The sequence below is a fragment of the Aspergillus viridinutans genome (genome assembly GCF_018404265.1).
Source record: "Aspergillus viridinutans IFM 47045 DNA, scaffold_6, whole genome shotgun sequence".
Taxonomy (NCBI): domain Eukaryota; kingdom Fungi; phylum Ascomycota; class Eurotiomycetes; order Eurotiales; family Aspergillaceae; genus Aspergillus; species Aspergillus viridinutans.
In genome coordinates this window covers 30,121-42,848 of record NW_025091222.1, presented here as the reverse complement: position 1 = coordinate 42,848, position 12,728 = coordinate 30,121, and the positions used below count along the sequence as shown (strand labels likewise).

General features: G+C 30.4%; 3 protein-coding genes across 3 annotated transcripts; 1 reads left to right on the top strand and 2 right to left on the bottom strand.

The window, feature by feature from the left end:
* Positions 1–9,375: 9,375 nt before the first annotated feature.
* Aspvir_007870 (uncharacterized protein) lies at positions 9,376–9,918 on the bottom strand (the record flags this gene model as incomplete). Its single annotated transcript, XM_043271047.1, has 1 exon — positions 9,376–9,918. One exon carries the CDS (start codon positions 9,916–9,918, stop codon positions 9,376–9,378), a length of 543 nt encoding a protein of 180 aa, XP_043126982.1.
* A 488-nt stretch (positions 9,919–10,406) lies between these two features.
* Aspvir_007869 (uncharacterized protein) lies at positions 10,407–10,703 on the top strand (the record flags this gene model as incomplete). The annotated part of the gene is made up of 2 exons (XM_043271046.1): positions 10,407–10,582; positions 10,661–10,703. 2 exons carry the CDS (start codon positions 10,407–10,409, stop codon positions 10,701–10,703), a joined length of 219 nt encoding a protein of 72 aa, XP_043126981.1.
* Positions 10,704–11,532: 829 nt separating this feature from the next.
* Positions 11,533–12,468, bottom strand: Aspvir_007868 (uncharacterized protein; the record flags this gene model as incomplete). Its single annotated transcript, XM_043271045.1, has 4 exons — positions 11,533–11,747; positions 11,830–11,987; positions 12,043–12,243; positions 12,311–12,468. 4 exons carry the CDS (start codon positions 12,466–12,468, stop codon positions 11,533–11,535), a joined length of 732 nt encoding a protein of 243 aa, XP_043126980.1.
* Between the last annotated feature and the right edge of the window lie 260 nt (positions 12,469–12,728).

The window sequence follows — 12,728 nt, the reverse complement described above, 5'->3', positions numbered from 1 at the left end:
TATTATTATTTCTAGATCTTAAAGATAGCCTGCTATAGGCCTTCCTTTTACTTTAGCTAGGTAGAAGAGATAGTATTATTAAGATATAGAAGATAATAATAATAAAAGAGATTCTTAAATACTATAGAATACTTTTTATACTAGTTAATCTACTTCTTTACCTAAGAGCTATCCTAAAAGATTAATAGCTTCTAGAATAAATTAAGAATTATTATAATAATATATATATATCCTTCTTTCTAGTATATATAGCTATAGTACTTCTTTAGCTTAATAAAGGCTATTTATAGTATTTTAATAAGATATCTTTTCTAAGAGTTCCTTTTTTTCTCTAACCTTTTACTTATATTTTTTAGATAAGTAAATAAGATATTATAGACTATATATATATTATATATACTAGGTCCTGATATTAAAAGATTTATTATAAAGGTATAGAATAGATAAAGAAGTTTAATAAAATATTTAAGATACTTCTACTTAGTATCTAAGAGATAAAGATACTTAATAGACTTCTTCTAAGTATTAATAAAGATATTTATCTCTTTCTTTAGTTTTAGTATATAGTAAAGCATTAAGTATATTAAATTTTATTATATTTTATAATCTTATAGAAGAAGGTATATTTAAGATTATTAATTTTTATTAATTTAAATTTAAATAAACTTATTATAGTATTATAGACTTATATTTATAAACTTCATAATCTTCTGAATCTATTAAGAAAAAATTATTAGAAATCTAATAATAAGAGATTTCTAGATATTAAACCTTCTTAAGAGATTATTTTAAGCTAGATAGGCTATAAAGCTATAGATTATTATTTAATTACTTTTTAATCTAGTTATCTTTTAATTTAATTTTTAACTAAGTTAGAAAAGCTCTTACTATAAGCTAAAGAATATAAGCTAGGTAGGGTATATATTAGATCTTTTATATAATTTATCTTATTAAATAAGAAGATAACTAGAGTATACTTATTAATTATAAATTAAAAATTATCTATTAAAAAGAACTTAGTCCTAGCCCTTTCTTAAGTTTAGTTAGTAGTTTCTTAATCTTATTTAGTAATACTTTTATTATCTTTATATTATTACTTATATTATTAGTGGTGATAGCAAGCATATAAGATTAAAGATTATAAAGAGAAAGAATATTAATAACTATTTTAGTAAGATAGTTTCCTATATATTTACCCTTAATTAAATAAAATCCTAGAAGTATTTCTTAAAATTTAAAGCTTTTATTAATAAAGTAAGTAGTAATAATAAGAAATAACTTATAGTTAGGATTTATTTAGTAGTTAAGAGCTAAGGAGATTTTACTCTTTAGTAAAAATTTTATAATAAGTTCTAAGTAACTAATAAGAGTAAGTTCTTAGAGTTACTCTATAAGAGTTATATAAGTAGGAATATATATATTTAGATTTACTATTTAAATTATATATCTAAATTAGATATAGTTAACTATGTAAAAGAGAAGTTAATAAATAATAATAAATTAAAGGACCTAGTTAATCTATTTCTCTAGGGTATAGATATAATCCTAATAATTAGTATAGAATCTAATAATAAGAGATTAAGGGCTAAACCTTAATAATAAAATATTATTATAAATTCCTATCTAATTTATAGATATTATAAGAACTATTATATTTCTTTATATAAATATAAAGATTAGTTATCCTATTTTTTTTTAGAAAGTTTAGATAAATAAGTAGAGTTCTATACCTATTAACTTAGTAATAATATAAGGGTTTACTAGAAGAGATACTTATAATCTTTATAAAATAATCTTATACTTTTACTTAATTACTTAATCCCTATCTTAGTTTAATCCCCTCTTTTACATAGGCTTTAGCATAAGATATTTTATTCTACTAAGTATAGAAGTTATTATATAGCTTAGTATTTATTAGATAAAAAAGTACTTAATACTATTTTTTATATCTAGAGGCTTATTTAAGTATTAATAGAATAATAGTAGATTAAGTAGAGGTAAGGGCTATAATCTTAGTAGGTATTATCTTTAAAATATAATTATAAATAAATTAAGATATAGAAGAACTTAGCCTAATTATAGATTAGCTAGCTTAGGCCTTAAAGGAAGACTATATATCTAACTATATATTAAATTTTTAAAGAGTATTAGCAGATAGTAATAGAGATAAAAATAATATTTTATTATAGAGATAAAGGAATTATTATTAAGGATAATTAAGATACTAGGAAGTTAGGAAATAATAGTTAAGAAAATTTTTAGGTAAGTAGATTTCTTATTTCCTATACTAAAGAATAATTATCCTAGTCTAACCCTAAGCTAAAATCTCTTAATAAGAGATTAGGACCTAGTTATTACTTATTCTATAAATAAATAAATATAAGCTAAACTTACTAGATACTAAATTCTCTAACTCTATTACTAAGTTATTAAAATCTTTTTTAAGAGAAATATATATATAAAGGACCTACTATTACTACTAATATTTTAAATTTCTTCTTTTACTTCTTTAATATATTCCCTATACCTAAGGAAATATTAGTTAATTTACTAAATTCTCTTATTAAAAGATTATAATTATTAATAGAAGTATATACTATCTATAGAGGTTAAGTTAGATTACTTTAGTAACTTAATAATAATCTTAGTAGTCTTCTTTATATTTTTATAATAGTTCTTTAGTTTATCTAGTATAAAATTACTTTCAGTAGGTTCTATAACTAGAAAGCTAGAAATCTCTAGATTAGCTAGAATATTAATTAATCTATATAGAGTATATTATCTAAGATCCTTATTAATAAAGTTAATTTATAGGCTCTAGCCTACTTTTAAAAGTATTAAGATTAATTCTTTAAGGACTATATAGGCTTCTATATATATATTCTAGATAAAATTAGAGAATTCTCTTATTAAGAGATTTTATAAAATATCTTTAAATTAATAATATCTTCTCCTCCTATAGTAGTATCCTTATTTAGAGTATTAATTATTACTTTCTTAAGTATATAATAATATATTAATATATTAAAGACTTCACCCTCCTATATAAAGATATCTTTAATATCTTTATTATATAAAATAGGAGTTCTCTTAAGTATACTATTATTTTTAAAATTTAATCTTATAATTAAATATCTCTAGTTACTTTTATCTATAGCTTTAATCTCTTTATCCTAGGAAATATTAGCCTAAATCTCTTATTAGGAGATTTAATTACTATATCTATATTAACTTATTATTAAATTAAGCTATAATCCTATTAAAATAAGGACCTATAAATTTAATAAAAGTATTTATAATATATGCCTAATTATAATAGTAGAATTACTAGAGATATATAATTTTATTATTTTTATACTACTATAGTCTTTTTTTAAAATCCTTCTTAGTACTCTAAGTAGTAATAATAAGGGCTTCTAGTTTTATCTCTTTTAAAGCTATAGAAATCTTATCTTTAATCTATTATAATAATTAATTATAATCTAGTAATAAGAGATATTCCTCTTATTAATACTATATTTAGATTTTATTAAAAAGGATTTAAATCCACTACTCTCTATAGCTAGTATATAAGTTTCTAAGTATATTTAAGTAGATCTACTTTATTATTAAATAGGTAGATATAACTAGGTACTAGAATAGAGTTCTAGAATTAATCCTTTATAATATTTATATCTTATATAAATATCTTAAATATATTAGATGCTCTTACTAGAAATATAAAAGACTTATTAATCTAAAATATTATATAAATTAAAATCTTCTTTATAATTTTACTAATCTTATTCTACTTAACTAGTATTAACCTATATCTTTATAAGTATATTTCAGAAACTAATAATAAGAGATTTATTATTTATTAAAGGAGAGTAGACCTCTAATATATCTATAGTATACTATATTATATTTATCTTTATCTAGTGCTATTAAAAATCCTAGATATTAGTAGGTATATAAGTAGTAATTAATTTTAATTAGTATTTATAACTTTAGTTATATAGCTAAGTTATTACTAATATTCTCTAGTAGTTTTAGGAAATTAGGAAGGTTTCTACTAGTGAAATCATCCTTTAAGGAATAGAATAGTATTATTTAATATAATCTATATATCTTTTTCTCTACCTTAATAACTCTATCCTAATCTTTAAGACTTACTAATATAGTTATATTACTAAAGATAGTAAGGCAGTGCCTTTAAAACTAGTTAAAGAAAAGAAGATAAATCTAATATTAAGAGAATTAATATTTACTAATAAAATCTTTAACTCTTATTTATAAAATTAAGCTTTAGAGATATTAGTATTTCTAAGTAATCTAGATTAGTATAGTACTAGCTATAGTAAATATTTATATAAAATTTTACTTATTTATAAAACTTTAAATATTAGAGAAGAGATAGTAGCTAAGGTATATTTTCTTTATTAATACTAAAAATAAGGCTAGCCTATTTTTTAAAGAACTTTAGTTAGAGCTTATATACTTTATAATTAAAGGGGAGACTATTAATAGTATTAATAATAGTATATATTAACTTACTATTAGTATTTATCTTATATATAATCTCTCTATTTATCTAGAGTCTCTAGAGGCAGCCTTTATTAAGGGAATCTTTATCCTAAATATTATAAATCTATAAAAATTCCTATTCTAAGTTAGCTCTAACTTAATCTAAAATCTTTTATTAAGAGATTACTTACTCTACTATTTAGTACTTTAATAAAGTTCTTATTTTAATTAATATTACCCTAGAGGGCTATATTAGTAATATTATAGTATAGGCTAAGGAGGGCCTCTTAGTAATACTATTTAGTCTATAGAATTAGTAAAGATATATTAAGAACTTTATATTTAATCTTTAAAAGTTCTATAGTCTATAGTTTAGACTACTTCTATAGGTCCTTAAGCTTTATAGTAGTTAGATCTTTATTATTATTATATTATTAGAAAATCTACTTTAAATAGATATTAAAATTATCTTTACTTAGTATTACCTATAGTCTATCCTTAATTATATATCTATAAATATTAGTTATAAACTCTTCCTTTAGATACTCTATATATTTCTAATTTAGACTCTTATTACTACTCTTCTTCTAGACTAGGTTTAGATAGTAAATATTAAAAATAATTATACCTAAGAAGTACTTATCTAACTTTCTTATAATCTTATCTTTATTAATCTCTACTTCTAAAACTAATAAATTTAATATTTATATAGTAGTCTTTCCCTTTCCCTTCTTCTTCTTAGGTAGTATATTAATGATTTAATTCTCTTAATAAGAGATTAAATAAGATTCTAGTAATAAGAGAACTTAGTAATAAGAAAAAAGGGAATATAATAATTAAATATTATAATTAATTAAGAGATTAAAAAAATTATAATTTTATAAAATTAAAGAATATAAAGAAGAAGAGGTTCTATAAGGCTAAGAAATATTCTTATTAATAATTTAATACTATTATTATATAATCTTTCTATTAGTAATATTTAATAGTAAATATTCTTAAATAGAATTAGCTTTTCTTTATATTATACTTAATTAATTTAAATAGGATAATAGGTAAATAAATAAAGAAAGTTTAATATTTAATAAGTTATATAACTATAATATAATATAGTTACTTAGTAAGTATTCTCTTATTAAGAGTTTTATATAGATACTATTATTAGATGCTGCTATAAATATTTTATATACTAAGTATACTATATTCTTTATATAAAATATATTAAGTAATTTAGATCTTTTATTAAGAGATTCTTAATATAGTCTTTATTAGTTTATATTATTTTAATTTAGAATAGCTCTAGTTTATAAAGGTATTATATTATTAGGCTATTTATATATATTATTTATATATATCTTTATTATCTCTTAATAACAGTAAAATATAATATTTTTATCTATATATTATCTAGAATTTATATAATCTAGAGGAAAGCTATCCTTATATAGTATAATACTTTCTTCTTTTAAGGTATATTAATTATATTATTTAGGTAGAATATTAAATTAAAAATTATTTTTTATTAAATAAGTAGATAAAAAGAAGTTATTAATAGATTAAATATAAGCCTTCTAAATAGTAAAAATTAAGTTTATACTACTAGACTAATTATTATTATTATATAAGTATAAAGAGTAGTGTATTTTTTCTATCCTTTAGTAATATCTCTATAAGTAGACTAGATATATCCTACTTATTAAGTTCCTAGGGATATTTAGGTATTATCTAGACTATAAAATACTATAGGGAACTATATTATTTATATAAGTAATAAATTTACTAGAAAAAGTATATATATTTAATACTAAACTACTTAGTTTCTAATAAGGTATAGATTCTTCTATTTCTACCCTATACTACTAGGCCTTAGTATTTAAAGAAATACTAATCTACTAGCTTATATAATTATACTTATAACTTATAAGTTTATAACTCCTAAGCAGCTTATATATAATAATCTCTTAATAAGAGATTATAGTATATTAATTAAGTTATATATTATAATAAAATTTTTATATATAAAGTAAATACCTTTTAGATTATATTAATAGTAATAGGATTTATACTAAGAAGCCCTAATATTTACTATAGTAGTAGAAACTAGTATAGTAGTAATTATAGTATAGTAGTATAGGAGTTAATAGGCTATTAATATATATTAGTAATAAGATTAATAGATTTTTAGGTTATAGTTTATCTATAATATCTATAATATTCTCTTAATAGGAGATTATTCTGCCTACTAAAAATAGTATAGTTTAAAATTATATACTACTTATAAGTAAAAGAGGTTACCTATAATCCAACCTATATAGATTAGAAGGTAGATAACTAAGGTTATAGGTTTCCCTAAATCTATATAGGTTGGGTTGAACCCCTTATGGATCAACCCATATCCACCCCACAGCCAGTCTAGTCTAGGTCACCTCACTAGTCGGGCCTTAGCGCAGCTTACCAGCCAGCTTACAGCGGACTATAGCTACAATGTGGACTTTTGGAGTTTTTTACTGTTCACTGCATGTATTACATATTGCCACTACCTCCACAGATAGCAGCATATTATATATACTAAGGATATTAATACCATAGTATTAATATTGAACCATCATCTAGTATGGATATCGATTCGATACCATAGTATTCAATATCGAATCATCACCTAGTATAGATATTGATTCAATACCATAGTATTCAATATCGAAGCATCACCTAGTCAAGATATCAATTCAATACCATAGTATCAATATCGAATCATCACCTAGTAGGGTTATTGATACTATAGTATTATATATATTAATATTAAATCCTTATATACTAAGGTTATACCCTATATGTTTAGAATTTATATTTATATATAGAAAGATAGGGGGATAGCTACTATGTATACTATACATTTTCAAAAATATATATATAAGAATAGTAGTATGTAATCTTTGTAAAAATACCAAAATTCCACATTGTAGATATAGTCCGCTGTACAGCTTCTGAGTGTCAGCTGACAAGTTGACAACAGATATCAGTTCGTTCTCCGATTTCAATGTTATGTGTAGACGACTATGTACTACTACTGTACCCATACACTTATTATATTGTCTCTCCCACACTCCTCTCATACGCAAATTTCATGCCCAGCCAAATAGCTATAAGTTAACTCATAACTTGAACACAGATATTTAATTCTCTGAAACACTTCCCTTATTTGTCTAGGTGGAATTAGAGTTGCATAACCGAACCGCAAAAATCGAATCCAACCCTCACCAAACCCGCAGTGGGTTGGGCTTGGGGCCTAGCCTAGGGAATTACTTCAGGTTCAGGTTCCCTACCCTGGGCCTGATTTGGGTTTGGTGAAAACTGTCAGTTTTAATTTCTGTGGTTTTTGCAGATTAGGTGAAACCACCTAATCCATTTTAGATAGAAATTACTAATTTCTAGTATTTCACTAATATTTTTGATATCACTAGATAGCCCCTGATCTAGGCTATCTAGTGATATAAATATATATATAACTAATGGTTGACAACCACTATGGTTTAAAAATGATTTTTTAACCACCCCCCATTCAGCCCTATAGATATTGAATTAAAATTTTAGATATAGATTATTTTAATAATAATTATGATATATTTCATATAAAAATATTAATTTTTAATAGGGGTAGTAGGTAGTATGATAGATAGTATGGCATTAAATAATTTTGAAATTCAAAAACCATCAAATTTCACCAAGGGGTAGCGGTTTAACCAACTTGAAATCGAACTGAATCTAACCATGGTTAGTTAGTAGGGGCCTAGCTAGGCCTAGCTAGGCCTAGTGGCGGGTTTTTGCGGTGAAACCGCCACCAACCCAGATTGGATCCGGGTTGGCTGCGGCCTGCGGGTTCTAAAATTTGAACTCAAAATTGCAGTGGTTCGGTGCCAACTGGTTTTGAACTTGCCTGAACTCACACCAAATGCAACTCTAGGTGGAATAGACACTACTTTTGATAAAGATAATTAGTAGTAGTATAATATCTAATAGTACTCTGTTTCTACCTTTGACATATGATTACGGAAAGGCAGTCTTGTTATCCAACACAAAAAATTGGACACGCAACACAATACAGAGAGACAGTCCAGAAATCTATTGCCAAAACGTTTTGGCCAGACCAGTTATTCTCTAAACCCTAAGGCAGTGCCCTCTTACTTTATAATAGCAGCTCTGGGGCAAAGATTATTTTAAGTATTAGAATCTTTCAGCCCTCAAAAGCAGCAGAGAAAGAAAACTCCTATCGAGACCAGAATACGCAGCCTGCCTTATATGAGAGCCACTTTAGGATGCTCGGACTACATCATCTTAGCACGGGCGATAAGGCAAATGATCACCATCTTTCACTAAGCAGCACTCTGGTCCTGTCCCATCGAAACTATTATTAGGCCATCACTGCCTCTAGTATACAAGCTACTTTATCCACATGTATGCAGCCAGGTTAAGTCTAATTTACATACTATAATATGGTGACGTATATCTGTACTTTAGAGGTCCATGGCTTCAACATTATTAAGTATTCTAATTATAGTTAGATTTTAGAAAGACTACAATATTATATCTAAAACTAATTTATCTAATAACCCTATTTGTAAGCTAATAGAAATGCCCTAGTTTCTAAGCTATATAGTAAGATTAGGATCCCCAAGATACCACTTAAGGGACTACTCTACAATAGAAATAGATAATTATTATCTCAATTCGATTCTGACTTCGTCTGCGCGACCATGGAACGTGACCACACCGGTAAGAAGGACCGAGATGGACTAGATTCCATTAGGATGTTGAGTACGTACAAGACGAGAAGAGAGAATATATTGAGATGCATCCACAACTTTTGATTCATCAACTGGACTGAGCAAGAATCGCCCCTGTATGGTTCTTTTGCCCCCTCCTCTGATATTCAATCCTTCCCAAACCCGATACAATGATAGCGTCGAGTACATGCAGTGGTGGCTCTCCCCAGATTGCTAGCGTACCCAGCTTCTTGATCGACCACGAGGCATTATCAAACGTTGCCAGGGACTGGTCCCTCTGATCGACGAGCCTGAGGTTACTTGTCATTGCGCCGTCTCGTTTCCAGGTCCACTGCATATCCTTAAGAATCACATTGTAGGAGCTAGACAAGAATCCACATATCTTCATGGAAATGTCCTGCGCCGTGAGGGAAACTTCGATCTCGGATTTGAAATGATGGAACGATGCATAGCCGATGATTTGCTCCGGAATCCCAGGTGCTGGGCGGGATATGGCCATGTGTGGCTTGGAACTGGAACGGTAGACATTGTAAAGGCGAGTTTGCTTGTCGGAGTCGAGAATCTCTAAGCCTCCATGGTTGGATCGGTGATAGATATGTAGAGGCCGTGGGCCAACGAGCTGGTCTTGCATGATGACTGTCTTGTATAGGCGAGGCAGTAGCGACAAGGCAGTTGATCGAATGGTCAGTCCAAGCTTTTAACACATTGCATCTACTTGGTGGGGATGAAGAGGAGATCGAGCTTTCAGCCGAAGATCTCCAGCCCGGGTCGATTAAATATGCCATGATGTACCATCCGTATCATCCCTACTGGAAGATCACCAGTCTTGGCATGCACAAAAATGCCCCGAAATGGGAATGGCCCTTTAGGCTGCTTCGATGATATGCGACTGAGATATGCATAGATGCGATTCACGTCATTCAGCTGCCAGCCGGATACCGTAGGATGGAAGGACAGCTCGGGCTCGACCCTGGCCTCGGGGCCGGGCGTGCTCAATATCCCCGAAGCTAGGATATATTGCTCACTCCGTACAGTTCTCTCGCCTCTCCTCTTCTCACTACTACTGCACTCCCCTACTCCAGAAAAATCCTTTCCAACAGCGTCACAGCAAGAGCCCAAATGCATTCACCTTGCACCTACTGCAACCCGGCCCCCTCTTTCGCTGGTCGAGGCCGTCAGTTCTTTCGCCAGAACTACGTGCGAGGTCTCAACCGTCGCGCTGGCGGCATTGGGGGTCTGGTCAAAGTCGCCCTTGTCGGAACGGCCACTTACTTTGTCTGCAAAAAGATCTACCAGTAAGTCGCCGTTTGGTTTCCTCAGTTATGACCGTTTTGTTGAACTAGGCTCTGACTGCTGTTTGCTTCATTAAATAGTGCCGGTGCCCAAAGCAATAATCATGGGCAGACTTCGCAATAACCGCCAACCAGTCCGATTACCGGGCAGGAGGGTTGTGATTCCCAAATGATGCATTTGCAGAGATAAGGTATCTGATGTTTGCGGCCTTTTTTTCTTCAACGGCGTTTGTGTATGTTAATAAAAGTCTATGGGGGCTCATTGATAGTCCCTTGCTATCATGTGGTTTGGGTGAAACTCATTGCGAATACTAAGCATTCTTACCCCTAAAAGTGCTTTAGGCTCGCAGTAGTAAGACAACATTGGAAACGGACGGACTGCCCAGAGAATTATAGGGAATCGAACTAAAAGCCTTAGCGTCTATGACGACCAGGCCTTCTGCACCGAATGGAGACTATACCGTTCAAGGACAGACATCAAGGTCAACTTGAACAAGATTGTATAACGAGGGTTTGGCCCAGGTCGAAGGGTGGAGTATGCACCCTATCTCTGGAGTTGGGTTGATGTGGTGTACACCTACTACTTGATGACTGTGCTTTGATGGCTGTTTGCATTCTTAACAAAGATCATGTACTTATTGCCGCTGAGTTGGTTGTTCGGTAGCATTCTGGAGAGCCAAGTGCGCCATTTCTTGATTGCTTGCAAGGAGTGGCAAAATCTGAAAGGGAACCCGGCATAATGTTGGACCAGAAAATAAAAATAAGTTGTTGGAGTTGTATAATATTTGAATTCAAAAGCCAATCACATGTAATGTTCCTGACTAGATCAATATATCATATGGTTAATGATGACTACTCAACCTACTCAGCACTCCAAGATCTTAACTTGACCCTTGTATAAGCCCAATTATGACATTGCAGTGTGCATAAATCTCTCTGAAAGTGAGATCGATCTAGTGCATCATCTTTCGCATAGAATGAGCCAAGTCTTCACAGGCAGAACGGCGTTGCCGAGCAATGGTGAGAAAGCGATCTTCCGGCGGAATACACCCAACATAGACCTCATCAGCCCCATTGGCTAGTCCGTCCCAGGCTTTCTCCGTGAATTCCTTCAAGGGCATTCCAAGTTTGCGGCCCTTTTCGGCTCCCATGTAGTCATGTAGCTCCGCTATACATGTTCATTAGCATCTCATGATTTGTCGCTGTAGAGTCGTGGAAGGAAAAAGGGTAATGAAAAGCCTACGACCTACTTTGAACAGCCGGAGGAAAGAGTTCAATCACATTGACATTTGACTTGGCCTCTCTCAATTGAACTCGGAGACACATGGCGAATGTATTCAAAGCCGCCTTGGATGCGCAATAACCGGGCATGGAGACCGCAGGCACAACCGCGAGATTAGATACGGTGCTGTGGCGCCCTATTAGTTTTGTGTCTACAATAGGATCATTAGGGGGCACGTCACAAGATCAGACTTGTCGCAGTTGTCTTCCCTGATAGAAAAGGGAGAAAGGCTGTGGCCAGAGTCACCGCAGCGGTATAGTTGACATGCATGATTTGATGATACGCAGCCAAGTCAACGGTCTGCGGGGACGAAAAATCGCTCGGAAGCTGGAAGCCAGCATTTATGAAGACGCAGTCGATATCGGGGGACTGGGCGGTTACCCTGTTTGATGGTTTCGCTGGTTTAGAAAGGGAAAAGACATATCGAGAATGAAAGTCCAGTCACTTACTCCGCCACAAACTGCGGAATGGCGTCAAGATTACTGATGTCGAAGACCTTAGCATGGGCTTTTTCGGTACCATGTTCTTGCAACCATGCGTCCAAGCGTTCCTGGCGGCGGCCCACAGCGGTCACTTGAATGTTATGTTCGAGCATTTTATTCGCCATGGCATATCCAATGCCAGAGGTAGCTCCGATAAGAAGGACATGCTTGTAGGGAAAACTCATCACGGCGTGGGTTCAGGCTATGATCACGGGCGGATTATTTGAAGCTGACGGTGATATCGGGAATCGGAGCTTTGGAGATGTGTATATATATATAAATATATTACAGAAAAATATGTAATTTTGAAACAGTAATTGTAATTGTTCACTACTAGGAGTAGTGGGTAAGAGATACTTAGAGCGGGGCACTGCTGAGCCATTCT